Source organism: Tenrec ecaudatus, chromosome 5 (genome assembly GCF_050624435.1).
Source record: "Tenrec ecaudatus isolate mTenEca1 chromosome 5, mTenEca1.hap1, whole genome shotgun sequence".
NCBI lineage: Eukaryota > Metazoa > Chordata > Mammalia > Afrosoricida > Tenrecidae > Tenrec > Tenrec ecaudatus.
This window is the reverse complement of record NC_134534.1, coordinates 39,813,249-39,831,614: the sequence shown is the minus strand read 5'-3', so window position 1 is coordinate 39,831,614 and position 18,366 is coordinate 39,813,249. Positions and strand designations below refer to the sequence as shown.

General features: G+C 44.4%; 1 protein-coding gene across 1 annotated transcript in view; it reads right to left on the bottom strand.

Annotated features, from left to right (window-relative positions):
* Positions 1 to 18,366, bottom strand: part of NIPAL2 (NIPA like domain containing 2) — a 104,544-nt gene that overhangs the window by 45,218 nt on the left and 40,960 nt on the right. The window contains exon 4 of the mRNA XM_075549448.1: positions 162 to 221. Coding sequence (XP_075405563.1) covers positions 162 to 221 — 60 coding nt within the window. The remainder of the gene's footprint in view (positions 1 to 161; positions 222 to 18,366) is intronic.

Sequence of the window (18,366 nt, the reverse complement as noted above, 5' to 3'; positions counted from 1 at the left end):
TCAATAGTTGCACCTTAGATGGCTGCTCACAAGCTACTAAGTTCAGATAATGTCCAGTGTCATTACTGACTCCATATATTGGTCCCAAGTGATTCCACACACCATAATATATCAATGTTAAAAATATTAAATATATAAATGCATATGAAAGAACTACTTACCCAATAAGTCGGAAGCTCTCAAATTTTCTTTCAGGAAAATAACAGAAATAACGGCACTACCTACAAAGACAATGGACATGCGTTGTGCTTCTAGCAGAAAAACACATATTATGCAGTCCTAGCTGAGAGAAGTCAATCACTTTATGTCCTATGCACGACCAGCTATGTCCTAATCAAAGACACTCAATTGTCACAGTTGTGAAAACAGCGTTCCTTTCCTATCATAGTTAAGGAGCCATGAAAATAAGCCTGTTCCCACTGGACCCACAAAAGAGGCTTAAATGGGGCCCGATACATGATTACCCTCCACCATCAATCCAGTTCTGACCCCATAGGGCAGAGTAAAACTGGCCCTTGGAGTTTTTGACATTGTAAAACTTTATAGGAGCAAGCGGTCTCATTTTTCTCCCAAAGAGCAGCTGGCAGGCTTGAACCAACAACATTGTGGTTACCAACCCAATATACTATCAGGGCTCCTGGTTTAGAGCTTAATAAAAGTTTACTAAAAAAAAAAATCTAAACAAATGACTGGAAAGAAAGGTGACAGGCAGAAAAAATCTGGAAGGGGTAGGAAGGCACGAAGAGACAGAGAAAAGACAAGACGGGAGAAGTGGAGGAAGGGACAGAAACAGGATGCAGGTCTTCACTTTTTTATTACCGGAAGAATATAGGGAGCACCTCATTGCCAGTTTAATGTTTCTCACAGGTACAGTTTTTGTGACATCAATTACACTCATCATATTGTGCAACCAACTCCACTGACAATTTTTTCATGACCAGAAACTGAATGTGTCCTAAAAAACAACCACACACACACCTTTCCCCCATTTCTCCTGCTCCTGGTAACACTAATAAACTCTGCTCTCTCTATATTTGCATATTCTAAATTATTTCATATGACACATATCACACTGCTATAGTTGTCCTTCTGGGGTTGACTTACTTCATGGGATATAACGTTTTCAAGGTTCAGCCACATGGTAGCACATAGCAGGAAGAAGTCTTACCTTCAAATATCTCCCAAACTGGATATATTTAAAACAAACAGCATATATTTAAACAAATAGTACCTCCTTTCATAATGCCTAATCAGGTTAATGGTACCTCCCAATACTACTACCAGGAGAACCCTTTTCATAGACCCCTCTCTTCTTCACAGGCCACAGCAGCTGGGTCTGTGACCGCTGTGCTGCCTGTCCCTCAAGCCCATCCCGCTCGTCTTCACTGCCACTGTCACTGATCTCTGACTTGGACCCCTCCCCAGACCGCCACCATAATAACAGCAACAACAACAACACAATGCCAACCCCCAGGTCTGAAACCTTTTCATCGCTTCCTGTGAGTCAGAATTGACTTGATGGAGGTGAGGAATTGTGTGTGTGTGTGTGTGTGTGTGTGTGTGTGTGTGTGTCCTTTTGTCCCTTACAGGACAGAGATCAAACTTGTGTACCTGACAAATGAAGACCACTGTGAAGGGCCTGGCCTCTTTCTCGCCATTTGTCATTACCTCTTTTTGTACCAGACCCTTTGCTTTTAGTGAAATACATAAAAGCCCAGAATCCACCTTCAGTTTTATGCTCAACAGCCTTCGCATGTGCTGTTCCCTCTGCTCCCCGGCCTCCGCTCTTGTCCAACTCTAGACCCGAGGATCCCCTCCAGAGTACCCCCATGGGTTGATCACTCCACTGCTGGGCTGCAATGAGCCCACACATCGCGACACCTGAGATTCCTTCCCATCGCCCATCTGTCAGTTTGTTTTGTTGTGGTGGCTTGTGTTGCCGTGATGCTGGGAACGATGTCACAGGTACTTCAAATACCAACAGGGTCACCTGTGGTGGACATGCTTCAACGGAGCTTCCAGACTGAGATTAGGAGAAAGGACCTGACAATAGACTTCCAGAAATCAATCAATGAAAGCAAGCCCTGTGGGTCATACAGAACTTTGTTCAATATAGCACGAGAAGATGAGCTCCTTAGGTTGAGACGCGGACAATACACAGAGGCTGAAACACTGGTACAAAAAATGGTGTGTGTGTGGGTGGGGTGGGGTGGGTAGGGGGTCACATCTGACCTCCTCTGACTTTATAAAGGAGAATGAAAATCAGAATCATCAGCTCAAGGCTGATTCCTAGGAGGTAGAGGTTAGACATGCCTCTGCCCTCCAACCTTCCTTACCAATTCTGACACCAACTGTCCCTTCCATGGCACTGTCTACTCTGCTGGGTTGGATCATTAATCACAATGGCCATACAGAACTCAGACAATGCACACAACTATTAGCTTGATTACAGTAGTTAACAGGTTACAGTTCAGGATCAGAAATTCTCAGGACATAATTCTTAGGCCAGCACAGCCTATTCCTGGTCATGCCTAGAGGCAGGCCTCTCTCTGGTCTTTGACTCTCAGCTTTGTGGCCCCTTAGCCTGTGTACTGCTCAGGATAATGTTACAAACTCCCCTAGCACTGCCAATAAATACTCAAAGGGCATATCACTCTGCCATAAGCCTCAGCCTGACGGTGCTCAGCTCTAGCTCTGCGGACCATCAAACCTAGCTCGCTCAGTTAAATGCCTGGAGGCTCCTGTCACGAAATCCCGCTTTCTGCCCAAAGGCCCTCAGCTTTACTTGCTCCATGGCTGGGAAGTCCACTGTCCTTGTTCTGATGTTCCTAGTGCTGCTGCTACTGCTCCTCTGGTGTCTCCCGGGTCAAGCAGGGTCGGCATGCAGGGATCGCAAGGTCCCAAGGATAAATTCTTCTTTCCTGATGGTCATGAGAGTCTCCATTTCTGCTTCTGAGGTAGTTCATTTTACACCTAGCAAGACGGCAAATTTGCCTACTCTCCAGGTTAGAATTTCACATTTTTAATGTTGTAATTAACCTGGTTACTAATGATAGCTCACTAATGAATCCTATACCCAATCTGCACAGTCTGACCCAGCTGTTTGACAGGAATTGCAAGAACTAGAGCTGGGACAGTCAGATCAAGCAAACCAGGACCGCATAAATTGACCCGGGCATCCAAGCAGTTGTGAAGATGACACAGACCTGGGCAGTGTGTCTGTACATTGGATTGCAGGGAGTCAGGTGACTCGAAGGCAGCCAACAACAACAATAAGTGCATTCCAGTTTTCTATTTCAGATTCGAATCAGAACCATTTAGGAAAACTCCTTTCACCAGGTGCCCCGGGGGCACTGATGGCTAAGGGTTAGTGTCTTCAGTTCAAACCCACCAACTTCTTCAAGGGAGAAAGATGAGGTTATCGACTTCCATAAAGATTTACAGCATGGAAACCCTACGTAGGGTCCCGGTGGTTGGAATCAACTCCTCAGCAGTGAGTTTTTTCAGGAACGTCACATAATAGAACGCTAGAAAGAGGATGAAAACCAAGCCCCTTCCGTTACCAACTTCCTTTGTAATTAGATAAGGAATATTCCCAAGCAGTGGGGAGATGGATCGGCAATAAAAAATAGAAGAAACATTGTTAAACTAATATATACAGAATGTATTCCATGACAACCATCCTTGGAACGATCCCTCCTCAGCAGAGGGTTCCAGCATGAAGGGAGATATTGAAACAAGGATCGCTTAGAGCTAGAAGAAACCATAAGGATAATTTCTTCCAAGTCTTAAACTTTGTAATTGGGAAACGGAGGTCCAGATACGCTGTGTTTATTTATTCACTGACCTGTTTCTCTGACAGGCATTTATATTACAGATAAATTGAACCAGTACTCATTTCATAATTCCCAGCTCAGGGCACTTTCCAGTATACAATATTACATCCCTCCCTAGGAGTAAGGAAATATGTAGTTTTTAATCTTTGCTTGCTGCTAAGACACAGTTTCATAACTATATTTACTTTCAGAAGGAAGAGGGGAAAATGTTTTGTGGAAGATAACTTTATTGCTATTGGCAAAAAGGACATCATTGATAATATGCTGAAATATGTCCTAGGTATCAAATTGTATCGATTGTTGTAAAATATCAAATTATTTTCAAAATAGTTTATAAGAAATATATGATGGTTTACTTTCTACTGAAAGAATTGAGAAGCCTACTGTCCTCCTACATTCATCGAATAATATGTATATATTTTCATGTTTTAAGAGAACATGAACATGGCAAGAGGAGATTTTAAAATTTTACTCATCCAGTTTTTAAAAATTAATAAAAGAACACTCTCAAAGATGCTTTTACTTCTAACGGATTTATTTTGTAAAATGCCAAGGGCTAAAAGGAAAGCTGTGTTGAGCAAGAAGTCAGCATGTGTGCGGCAGTTTAATCACATGGCTGCTAGGTAGAGCAATACATTTTTTAAAAATGAGAAAAACGACACAAAGTGAAGTGCTCCCATAAATCTTTGGAACTGAGATGTGTCAAATTCAGTCCTCGCTGAGCAGTTGCTATGACAACAACCATGTCCTAATGAGCACCTAGCATGCGGGGGGGGGGGCGGGCGGGGGGAGTGCCGCTGTATTCCAAGGACAGAATTTAATATTAAGAATTAGAAAGAGGATGCCAAGAGCAAGGGTTTTGAAGCATTAAAAAAAAAGAACATGTCTATAAATGAACTAGATTTGTACGGGGTGTGATTAAGCTATAGTAAATAGTGAGTATTTATGTAAGCATTAAATTTTGTGTGCAATTTTTGGCTTGAGGCATTTTGTTTGGGCAGAGGCTCAGAAATGATTTTACGTTTTGTCCTCTACCAGAGAGTGCTCTAGAAACTGGTCCACACACAGACCTCGGAGCCTGGACAACAGCGTGCTCAGTGGTCTACGTAGAGTGTTCATTGACATTGGTCTACACAGTATGTTCTTGGATACTGGTCTATACAGAGAGTACGCATGGATCCTGGTTGACAGAATGCTCATGGATGCGGGTCTACATAGAGTATTCAAAGGCACTGGTATGTGCAGTTTCTTCATGGATCCTGGTCTATACGGTGTGCTTTCGGACATTGGTCTGCTCAGAGAGTACGCCTGGGCCCAGCTCAGCACAGAAAGTGCTCGCGAACTCTGGTCGATACGGAGTGCTCACTGATAGGTCTATCCAGGGTATTCATGGGCCCTGTTCTATACAGAGAGCCCAGCGTGTCTGAAGGCACTGGTCTGTATAGAGAGCACTCGTGGACCCTGGTCTACACAATGTGCTCACAGACACCTGTCTATTCAGAGCACTCAGACACTCGTCTACACAGAAAGGACTCATGGTACATGATCTACACAGTTCATGGCCATTGGGCCACACAGAGAGTGCCCGCTCATCTTGGGGCTTAATTAATAAGTACCTTTCCAGAAAGGAAAACAAAACAAAACAAAAACAGTGAGAAGGGAAAACAGGAGGAAGAAGCTTGCTCTTCTGGGCACTCAATAAAAAGTGAGAAGGTAATAACATATCCTTCTGTTCCGCCAAGAAGTGAGCTCTGCTCTTTTCCTAACAGAACCTCATCTGCGTGGTCAATGAATTGTTATTCTTGGCAGCTATGAAATATTTACAGAAGTTGAAACTTACCCCATTCACGTTGGTCAATAATTGATGGTGGATGCATGTGCCCAAAGAACCAATTCATCTTCGGCCCTATAACTGTTTGGTTTGCAAAATGTGTGATCAGGGATCCTAATCTGAGCTGTCTTCAATTCATCCCACTTCCTTATTCTTAAGGAAATGCTCAGTCAGAAGGGAATGGGCTAATTAATGAGGATGCCATGAGTGGAATGTGGATAGGATTTCGCCCCAAGACCTCCCTGCTCTTTATTATTCAAACTGTCAGTCCAGGTGAAGACTCAAAGTCCTACTGAGAAGCCGTGTAGCCACAAAGCGGCACAGGGCAGGAAGGCCTGACTGGGGTGGGGGTGGGGGGCGGGAGCACCTGGGATCTAATTTTGCCTCCATCTATGACCAGCAAGAGGATATGACATGCACACCTCAATGCCTTCACCTCGGGGCGGGGGGTGTCATTTTCCTCACTGGTGACGTGAAGCATATGAGCAATGTGTGTTTAAATGATCCTGCTTGCTCTAACATGTTCCAGACTGTCCATTATTATAAAGCGCAGATTAAGTTGAGCTGTTTGTACTTTCCCCATGGAGACTTTGAAGTAAAAGGAGGAGACAGGTGCTCTGTTCACCAGAATTACCATCATCTGTGTTTGCAGACAAGTCTGAAAACATCCGGTTTGACCCATCATCTTTCCCTACTGGTATATTTTGAATCAGATTCTCCCACTTGTATTGAAGGAAACCCAACATCACAGTGGCTAACTGAACAGTCAAGTACGCACACAATTCACAAATGAAGGAAACAAACACGTCGGAAAAAGCCCGACTCCACCAGCAACAAAAGATAAGGCCATTTAAAGCCAGGTTCTGTTTTCTACACACAATCGTCATGCTCTGTGGTGACAAAAGAGTGGTGAAGTCATTTAGTCCTTGTGTCACCGCAAATAGATGGAACCCTCCTAAAGAGTGACGCCACAGTGTCTGTCAAAGGCCGTCTAATAATTCAAAACCTTGGCCTCGGGAAGTCTGCCTCTGGGACTTTGCCCTAAGCAAGTAACCCAACTACGGAAAGAATTCCAAGCAAAAAGGGGCTTGTTGTAAAGTTATTTTCCAATGTTTAAGCATGGCCGGTGTAAAACTGGCACATTCTCAATGGTCAGAAATGAAATGAATAGAATATTATACAATAAATAAAATATGTGGAAAATGATGTAGTGATATTAAAATGTTTACACTGTAAGGTGTAAAGTAAGGATTGAAAACTGTATTTATACAATAATGATGACATAAAATACATATAAAATAATGGTAGCTATATACTAAGAGTTTGACGTGTAATAATCAATTCTTTCTGTCTGCCTAAGGAGAAACAAACTTTTAGGGAGAAAGCCTGGAGGAGAAACATTTTCACTTTAATGAATAAGATGTGCCTGACTCGAGTCATGATATTTTCAATGGCCTATATGCACAGGAGACTTGGACAAGGACTAAGGAAGGCTGCCGAGGAATTGATTCATCTGAATTAGGGGGTTGGTAAGGAGACTTGAGGGTACTGTTGTGATAGTTAGGTTTTGTGTTAATTTGGTTGGGTCAGGATTCTCAGTAATTTGGCAGTTGATGTGATATAACACAATGTAATTAACATAATGATGGAATCACCTGGGGATGTTAGGGTGCAGTGCTATCCCTTTAAGAACGTCCCAGCCCCAATGCAACTGGAGGGAGATTTCGTCCAAGGTGTGGCTTACTTCTATTTAAGCAGCCTCTGTGGGAAGGCTCACCTTTTCTTACTGGCCTGGATCCTGTTTCTGACTCGTTGAACTATGGTTCTTTGGATTTGAGCCAATGCCCACCACATGGCCTGCAGGCCCTAGGCACTCTCAGCCGCCTGCCATATTGCCTGCTGACCTTGGATTCATTTGACTCAGCAAGCCACCGGCCTGACCTGCTGATCCTGGCATCATTCACCTCTGCCTCCACCAGTCTGTGGTCTTTCTGCTTCCGACTTCATCTTCCTGGTCCATAAGCCCTGGTGGCTGCACAAGTCAGGAAAGACCTCTAGCTTAACATCTGACCCACAGACTTGAAGGGCCTTTTCCTTGATATGAATTTCTCTCTGTAGATACACACATAAGTGTCACTGGTTTTGCATCTCTAGAGAACCCATCACAACACAACTGTGAACTGCCAGAACACACACATCTGGCTTAGAAAGAATAAAGCCAGAATGCTCCTTAGAAGCCAGGATGGTGAAGCCTTCAACTCACGGACTTTGGACACGTCAAGAGAGACAGGTCCTTGGAAAAGAACATCGTCCTTGGCAAAGTTAGAAAGTACGTGAGAAAGAGGAAGACCTTTGAGGAGCTGCATCGACATGATGCTGGCCATCCGGGTTAGTATGTTGTTGTTGTCAGTTCCATCTAGTCAGACCCGATCCATAGCTACTTCATGCACAACAGAACCAAATGCTGCCCACTCCTGCACAACTGTTTCTCTGCCTAAGCCCACTGTTGCGGCCAAGGAGATGTCAACCCCTCTCCTCGAGGGCTTTCTTTTTCGATGCTGCTCTACTCTACACACTTGACATCTTTCCCCAGGGATGGTAGCTCCTGACAATATGCCCAAAGTATGTGGGTCTCCATCTTGCCATTCTTGCCTCTAAAGAACACCCCCTCACTTCTTCCAAACAGACCAGTCTGTCACTTTAGCAGTCCATGGTCCTTGTAATGTAAACATCTTTCTGGTATTCTCTGCTTTGAGCCAAGATCCATATGACATCAGCAACGATATCCCTGGTCCACATCCTCTTCCCAATCCGGCCTGAAGCTCTGACTGCTCCCTGTCAATGTATTGCAGCAATCATTTTTGGATGATCTTTAGCAAAATTTTACTTGCATGTGATATCAATGAGATTGTTCTATAACTGGAGCATTCTGTTGGGTCACCTTTCTTTGGAATGGGTGCAAATATGGACCTCCTCCAGTCAGTTGGCTAGGTGTCTGTCTTCCAACTTCTCAGGCAGAGAAGAATGAGTGCTTCCATTGCTTCCTTGGCTTGTGGAAACAAGGGGTTAGTGTTGAACTTCCTAATGCTTCCTGATTTACTTATGGAGAACCCCCTCAGTTGTCCTTCATTCACCCCTACCTTTGGCATCACTCGGGCTATCTAATGCAGTTGCAGGACAGCATTAGACATCATTGTGGAAGAGCTGTTTCGTTGACTGCAGTCAATGGTTGGTGTACCACCATCCACAGTAGGCCACACATTATGAGAAAAATACAACTCTGAATTAATCTGGTGCATGAGAGTTCAGAAAGGTTGGATCAATCTGATTGGATTTTCTTCTATAAAAGCAATTAATGGGGGATTTGGAAACCAGAAGTCAAGCATCAAATTTTTAAATGTTAGCCATTTGACTCGAGGGTGTATATATATATAAAATACTTTCATTGGAGATTCTTACATCTCCCATCACAATCCATACATGCATCCATTCTGTCAAGCACATTTGTACATATGCTGACATCATTTTCAAAGCATTTTCTTTCTACTTGAGCCCCAAGGACATATTCTTACACATTAGTTTAGAATTGGATATTTCCTTCTGGAGATAACGAGTCTAACATTAAGACACATGTGTACTTTTTACTTCAGCTTTCTCTCCCCAACTCCCACCCCCACACCCAGGGATTTAAAGTAAGACTTAATAGTGCAGAAGAAAGCATTCAATAACCATTGAACTGTGTATGGTATGGGTATTTAAAAAAATTTTTTTTGTTCTCATTTATTCCTACTTCTCTTTTAACCCTTTATGACCAATTAGTAAAGGACCGGTTGAACCACAGTGAAAACAATTACACTTTACTCAAACGTGCGAATGGATGTTACATCCTAATTGGAGTCCGCTGGACAGGAAAACACCCTCTGTCCCGTAGGGCACAACAGGAGCGGCTGCAGTAATCAGTTATGTAATCCTGTAACTAAGCCCCTGCCAGTGAGTGGGTTCTGCTCGTGAGTGACCCTACACAAGGTTTCTGGGTCTTCACAGCGCTGACGGTGTCAGCGCTTTCCTGCAGAGTGGCTAACAGGTTTGAACCACCGACCTTGCTGTCCGTAATCCAATGCTTCACTGATGGTATCGCCAACCTCTGTCCAGCCACCAGATTGAACTCGCCGCCATGGTGTCTATTTCAACCCTTACAGTCCCTACAAGGGCCAGAGTAGAACTCTGTAGATTTCAGAGACTTCTTATGAAGAAAGCCTCATCTTTCTCCCGCAGAGCAGCTGGGGAATTTGAACAGCTGCCTTGAGGTTAGCAGCCCAATGCGTAAACTGCCATGCCCCCATGGCTCCTTCCTTTAAGAACACGGGACGTGGAGTGGTGGGCGGGGTGACAGGGGACATTAAGGCTGTGCTGAAGAGGGGCGGTGGGGCTGTGGTGAACTGGAGGAGCCGTGGAGGGCGCAGCCTAAGCAAACAACGCAAAACAAATGCGTGGAGTTGACGCCTGGCGCCCCCACATTTTGCAAAATGGAATTACACCTTCCAGTGTTTCCAAGCGGTGTGACCTTTCTGATACTGGTGGCCGTCCTTTCTTCCCAGACACCTACCAGTGGGTTCAAGCCATCAAACCGTTTGGTTAGACACAGCCATAGCCAGCCCTAACAAGACCAATACTACCAATTTTGATTCTTTTAAGAGAAGACCAAAAAAAAATCCAGATTTTTGGTGTGATGTCATCTGATTTTAAACATGGGAAATGACATCGTGCATTTTTGGTAACGTATTATCTGAGCCAAACACAACCCAGGTCTGTAGGCTACCAGTTTGTTAACTTCTGTCTCTTGTCTGTAAATGAACATTTCATCAGTGTTAATTTCCTGGCCATTCCAATGCCAGCTTACCCACTCTTGAGCTGAAGAGAAACCGGAGTATATGTTTATCATGTAGAAAAAGTAGGAGACAAAGTAATAAAGAACACTCTCTTTTACTTAAAAAAGCCGCCCGTGGCAGGAAAAGAACACATTTATCAAATGATGCCATGAGCCTATCGTCACATGCAAAGATGTGGCTTGTGGTTTCTGACCACTGCGAGGCGACTTGCTCAAAGCCAGCCACGAGAAACACTTTCATGTCAGTGGCAATCCCACCTGAAGCACGTGGATGCGCTGAACGTGCTTCCAGGCACAAGCAACCTCCACGGTGCTGATCATCACCCTTCCCCGTTCCTGGGAGGCGTCTTGGGACAAGGATGTCCATGACAGCAGCTTCCGAAGAGTGCGGGTCTGAGGAGGGGACACTTTGAAAGAAGTCTTCGCACAGGGAGGAAGCTGCTAGGAGGACGGTGCCAAGAGAGTCAGAGAGCTGTGACATGCTCTTGCCATTTGCTATCGATAATGCAGACATGCTAGGGGTCGCTGGTCATCAGAGTCATTTCAAATACGGAAATGTACCTAGATTAAGAAGAACAGTGCTTTCACTTTTTTTTGGTACCCATTAGTGATTAACCATGAAAAGATTCCAAAAAAATGAAAGTAAAACTGCCACCGCTGACAAGATGAACTCGATTATAAATCTCATTACAATAGCACATTGGCCATTTCTGTAGAAACCTTTTGTGGCTTCCCCCGACAGTAAGGAGGGCCGGGAAAAGAGCTCTGGAATCGAGGGTCTAGAGGGCAGAAGCAGGAGGCAGAAAACACCAGCGTTTCTTTGTGGACGATTGCTTTGGGCCGGCTTTTGGACAAAGGTGCCAACGACTCAGCAAGCCGCTGTGGGAAGGGGCGCTCGCTTTCTGTGTGTTTCCAACATTAAAATAAATGTCCATGGGACATGTCCCAGCATCAAGGATCCAGCGGGCCAGAAAGTGCCAAAGGTGTCACCCGGGCGGCGGCACCCACCCTGGCTTCAAGCTGCACCCAGGGAGAGAGCAGCGACCTGTGGGCTTGCGGGGCCCTGCGGGAGCCTTGCTCATTGGTCTGTGTGTGCCTCCTGTCATTTGTTTCTAATAAAAATCTTGGAGACGAACGTTTCTGCTTGAAATGACTTCTTTGGAATTCCAACGGGCCTCACCAGGGCTTTCTGGCTACACTATGGTCATCGCCTAATGGATTGCAGACACATTTCAGTGTAAGCTTCGCAACGGCACAGCAGAAAGACCCGCACCAACGTCTAGTCCACCTCAGGAGTTTCCAGTTGATCAAAAACCAGCCTATTAGGGGAAATGAGATGGCAGAGACTTATCAGCTCTAGGTCTCCCTGCCCTCTGTTTTGCAACCTTAATCCAAGCTGCCTGGTTACAGGGTGTCTACTCCTCTCAGGAAATGACTGGAGGGCCAACAAGACCCTGCTGCTATTAATTACTGGATATCTTTCCAGAGGAAATTCCAAGGGTTTAATATCATAGAATTCATCTTAATTTAAATCTACTTATTACCCACAAATATATTCAATTAAGTTCATAAGGTAACAAGTTTATGTGTCTCTGAGAGTACCTGACTAGTGGGTACTCATTCAACACTAATTCCTTGTCTTTAACAATCTCATGTAGAGCATTGCCTAAATTTAACTCATAATCCTAAAAAATTAAAAAATTAAAAACCTCATTGCTGTGGAGTCGATTCCAACACATAACAAGTTAGGACAGGGTAGAACTGCCCCTATGGGTTTTCCAGAATGTAAATCTGTAGGGGAGCAGAAAGCCTCCTCTTTCTCCCACTGAGTGACTAGTGAATTCAAACTGCCGACCTTGTGGTTAGAAGTCCCAAACTTAAACCATTATGCCACTCAAGCTCACTGCCATCGAGTCAATTCTGACTCATAGCGATGCTTTAGGTTAGATACAACTGCCCCTGTGGGTTTCTGACATGGTAATGCTTTATGAGAATTAAAAAAACCTCTCTTTTTCCCTCGGAGCTGGCTGGTGGCTTCTAACTGCTGACCATTTGGTTAGCAGCCCGGCATGTATCCACTATACCATCAGGGGTCCCACGATGTCACTAGGGTGATATATTTTCTGAATGCTTTTCTAATGCCTTAAATTTAAATACTCAGCGACTAAGTGATATCATCGTTCCATCAAGGTCTCGCTTCCTTTCTTCACTGGCAAGAGTTTCCCTCCTCTCGACTCCACCCCCTCGCCCTCGCTACTAAAATCTTTGTGCTTTTCAAAACAATTGAGTGAGGTCTACTCTATCGTGAATTTTCTTACGTCCACAGAGCTCCAAACATTTGGATCTGGATAGCGGCATTAATTTTCCTGTGCTCCCCAGGGCAGCAGAGCACACATCGTACTCATGAGAGGGACAGAAAAGCAAACATCAGCTTGTTTGTGCCTCTCCACACAATCCAACTCAACTCCCAAAGGGTAAACTTATAAACTTGAAGTAGTCACAAGAATCTTTTTCATCAAGTGCTTCCTCGGGATCTAAACACTCCCGCCCCCCAACCCCCCACTTTTTAAACTAAAATCTTTTAGACAGTTTTCTCTTTTGTCATCACAAGACATCCTAGAACATTCTATGCTCATTTTATCAAAGTCAAATCAATTCTACAAGGTCATAGTGGATGATTTCCCTGGGCCGTGCCTCCTGGAGGGGATCAATGGTTGGCAGCGGTTGTCATGGTTGTCAGTCTTTTGGATCACAACCAAGTGGCAAGAACGAACATTGAACAAGTCGCCATATGTGAGATTGGGAATGCCAGAGGGGAAGGGTGAGGCCAGGGCCTCTGCGGACAGTGGGCAGGTCCTTGCACTGTACAAGGCACCACACTGGAGGAAGCATCCCCACAGCCCAGGCCTTAACGATTTGTTTTTCTTAGGGCGATTTTCTGACAGCTAGCACCGGAGTGTTTGGTTTTAATACAAGCAGTGTTTTCCAATAATTTGCAGACCATTAAAGCCCAAACCAACCGCTATCGAGTCAGCTCTGACTTACAGAAGCCCTTGAGGCTAGCGGGCAATGGCTCCATAGGATTTTTTTTTTTTTCAGTTTTGGGATTGTTCTTTATTGGACTTTGTATTCTCATAGTTTCTCTCTTTTTTGGGTTAAGACAATTCATGCCCTTAAGAGAAACCTATGATCTGGGACATTCACTCATGAAGTCACTATTGTATACGTTCTTTAGCAGGAGTTGACTTCTTTTTTTTTTTAATTGGGATTAACACATATATTAAATCATTCCCTAGTTCAATCACTTCCAGTAAAATTGTACATTTGCTACCATCATCATTTTCCCGACATTCTTTTTGGAGAGGGTAAGTCTTTACCAGAGCAGACTGTCTCATTCCCATGAAATTTGAAGACAGACAGACAGAAATGAACATCTCAGGAATGAGTGGATGGAACTTGATCCACAAAAACTCAAGGTCACCAAGTCGATTCCAACTTAGAGTGACCCTGCAGGACAAGGTAGAACTGCCCTGGTGGATTTCTGAGACTGTAACTCTTTATGGGAGTACAAAGCCTCATCTTTCTCCTGAGGAGAAGCTGGTGGTTTCAAACAGCTGACCTCGTGGTTAGCAGTACAATGTGTAACCCACCACACCACCACAGCTCCTAGCAAGCTTGCAAGAGGGGTGTGATGGGAGCAGAGAATAACCCCCTTTATCCTAGTCCAGAGGCCAGGAAAGGCCTGCTGAAGAAGAGGGGTTAGCTGAGACCTTGAAAGATTCTTCAAAACAAAACCCCACACCATCAAACTCACTGCCTTTGAGTCAACTCATAGTGGCCCGATAGCATGGGGTGTAACTTCCCCCTGTGGATTTCTGAGACTCTAATTCTTTATGGGGATAGAAAGCCCATCTTCCTCCCAAGGATCTGAGTGGCGGGTAGTATCAAACTGCTGATCTTGCAGATTGCGGTCGAAGGCAGAACCACTACACCCGCAGATCTTTATGAAAGATCAGGAGTAGTGTAAGATCTTGTGACAAACTCTACAGAATACCCAAAGTGTTTTTTAAATGGGCTTTTGGCATACTAAATCATTTCCCCAAACAGCTAACTGTAAACAAAGTACAGTTAGGCCTGAAAATAATTGGTCCATGGGTGGTACAATGAATGCACTAGGCTGTTAGGTTAGAGGTTTGAGTCTACTCCGAGATGCCTCATAAGAAAGGTCAGGTGACCAACTCTGTGAACCCAGCTACTGAATGCCTCCTCTACCACACCTGGGGCTACCTGGATCAGAATGGATTCCACAGCAACTGGAACTGGCAGTGAATTAGCAAGGGGACAGAGTCCACTTACTTTTGACTGTCAATTCTGACTCACAGTGACCCTAGGGCAGAGTAGAAGTACTCCTGTGGGTTTCTGAGGTTTTAACCTTTTATCAAGAAGGTTGCCTCATCCTTCGCCCACAGAGCAGTTGGTGGGTTCGTACTGCTGATGTTGGGGTTAAGGGACCAACATGTAACCTGATATACCACCAGGGCTCCTTAAGTGCTCCGAGACCTTATATAAACCCAGACCAAGGGGAGAGAACATTGCACATACATGACGCAGATGGATGCTTTTCTACTTCTACCTGTCTGTCTATCTCTGTGGAATGAGCTTGGACTTGGTAAGGTCTTTGGAAACTCTGGTGTTTCTCACCATGTTTTGGTAGGGATTATGTGGAGGGGCCAAAGGGGGAACAATGAATGAGCTCCATGGATTCTACATCTCTAGTCTCTGAACTCCAAACAGGTAATTTCCTAGAACTTAACCACTGCACAGACAAGAACAATGCATGAAATTAAAAATAGACATTTTCTTGGGTTTGTTTATGTATTGTAGAGAATGCAACTATCAGCCATTTTTTAGAGGACAGAAATAAATTCCATTATACTGGATTTTTTTTCCCCTTGTTTCTACATGGTAATACTAAGATAACACTAGGGCCGGCACAGTATGGACACAGGGTAGTGTGCTGTGTGTCCAGCACTGTTCTTAGGTTCTTTTGTTTACCCAGTTCATTCCATGACAGCCTCTGAGGTGGAAACGATGTTCCTCTCGTTTTGCAGATTAGGAATTGGCGGTAGAGATTCATTACAACAATTTGCCCATGGTCACAGAGCATATCAAGAGTAGAACTGAGATTTGAACTCTGGCGGCGAGGCAACCAACAGATGCAAACAATGGTGCCCACTCGTCTCTGTCGAGAAATGTATAAGACCAGCCTTCTGGCCAAGCTACTCGAAGAGAGCCATATTTGTACCCATTTCAAATAAAAATAATTCAAGACAATGAGTAAATTATTGAATAACATCATTCATATTATCTGTAACTAAAACTTTGCTGAAGATTAACAAGCAGCCAGTTGCAGCGGTCCACTGACCGAGAGCTGCCAGACATTGAAGCTGGATTCAGAAGAGGATGTGGAATAAGGGTTTTCACTACTGACGTCAGCTGAATCTGGGCTGAAGCAGAGAATACCAGAGAGACGTTCACCTGGGTTTTATGGACTCTGCAAAGACACTGGGCTGCGAGGATCATAAAAATCTATGTGTAACATTGTGAAGAGTGGGAATTCCAGGACACTTACTGTGCTCTCTCAGAACTTAGATAGAGATGCACAGACAGTGTTCAAACAGAGCACGCTAATACGATGTGTTTTAAAATCAGGAAAGGCGCGCATCCGCATCAATGCTCGTTCTTTGTCTACACTTATTCAATCTGCACGCCGAGCAAATAGTCCACGAGGCTGGGCGATATGAGGAGGAATGCAGCACTGAGATGAGGAGAGGGCTCGTTAACAAGCTCTGGCATGCACCGCACACAGCCTCAGAGCAACCCTACACGGACAACCGAACAAAACAACGCTCCACCCTCGTGATTGCTGTTATGTTTGAGTCCATTGTGGCAGCCAACCCGTCTCGTTAAGGGTCTCCCTATTTTTCACGGTGACTAGTGGATACTCATGCAATACTCATTTCTTGTCTTTAACTGTCTCATGTAGAGGACGTTTGGGGACAAGGATGTCAATGACAGCCTCTTCCATGGAGTGAGGGTTTGAGGAGGGAACAGTTGAAAGACGTCTTCGCACAGGCAGAATGAGCTCCTTTTCCAGGGACTGGTCTCTCCCGACAACAAGTCAAAAGCACATGCGATGAAGTCCCACCATCCTCCCTTCTGAAGAGCACGTTGACTCTACTTCTAAGACAAATCTGTGTGTCACTTTGGCAGTTCATGGTCCTTTCGACATTCTTTGCCAACACTATAATCCGAATGCATCGATTCTTCTCCCTATCCACTCACCAGCTTTCTCATGCCTATGAGGTGATTGAAAATACCATAACTACCAAAAACTATGAAGAAGGAATAGCGTGTCCCCTAATAATACCAGGTATTAGCTACTGGCCATTGTGGAGAGCAGCAGAACACGGTCAGGAAGGGAATTCTGTAACACTTGACTGTGCTCAAGAGGGACCTATACACGGACCAGTAGGCAGTCATTCGAACCGGAATGCATGGCTTAAAGTCACGTATGTGTCAGGGTTGTGTCCTCTCACCATATTTATTCAATCTGTATGCTGAGCAAATGATCGGAGAAGCTGGACTTTATGAAAAAGAATGTGGCATCAGGATTGGAGGAAGGCTTATTAACAACATTCAATATACAGATGACACAACCTTGTTTGCGGAAAATGAGGAAGATTTGATGCACTTGTTGATGAAGATAGAAGATTGCAGACTTCAGTATGGATTGCAATTCAATATAAAGAAAACCCAAATCCTTACAACTGGACCACTAACAGGTAAGAACATGACAAATGGAGAAAAGATTGAAGTTGTCCAGGATTTTGTCTTGCTTGGATCCACAATCAATGCTCATGGAAGCAGCAGCCAAGAGATCAGAAGACTCATTGGATTGCGTAAAGAGGCTGCACAAGACACCCTAACGTACTGAAGAGCAAGGATGCCATTGTGAGGGCTAAGGTGCAGCTGATCCCTGGCACTGCCCCCCCTCAGGCGTTATTGACATATAATTCACATAGCATACAAGACAATAGTTCAATCACATCCAGCAGCATTGCACAATCATCCCCACTATTCATTTTAGAACATTTTCTTCATTCCTAAACTCATCATTATCAGCTCATTTCGCCCAATATCTCTTGCCACACCCCCGGAGGAGCCACTAATCCAATGGCTGTCTCCATAGATTTACCTATCCTGGATTTCACATACAAAAAACATTAAAAAAAAACAACCAAAACCAACAAAGTGAAACAGATAAAACCTCAACCCCAAAAGAAAGCAGAAGATATTAAAAACCAGGGCAATTTAAATGGATCACAAGGAAGATCAAGTGACAGCGTGCTAGCCGTTAACCTGACTGCATCTGCAACAACCCACTTTCCAACGCACTGTGCATGAGAGTAAGTCTGCTCTTGTCAATCAAAGTACCACTAGTCCCCGTGTCCACCCAACTTTCCTTCCTTCTAGAAAGAAAAAGGAGTCGGCACAACGCACAGGGGTGAACTAGACCCAACTGAGAGGGGGGAAATGAAGAGAGTCCCCTTCACCTGGAGTGAATGGTTCAGACTAGGGTCCTGGATGTTAATTTCCTTTTTGATTTGAAAAGCAACAAGCAGCTGAAGAACAGCAGCCCCCCCCCCCCACGCCCACCCCCCGCAATGCAGAATCTCATAGCAACGCTGCCACAGGTACGCTTCCTTTCTTTTTGTATTCAAAAGGAGGTTTGCTTTTTCCTTAAAGTT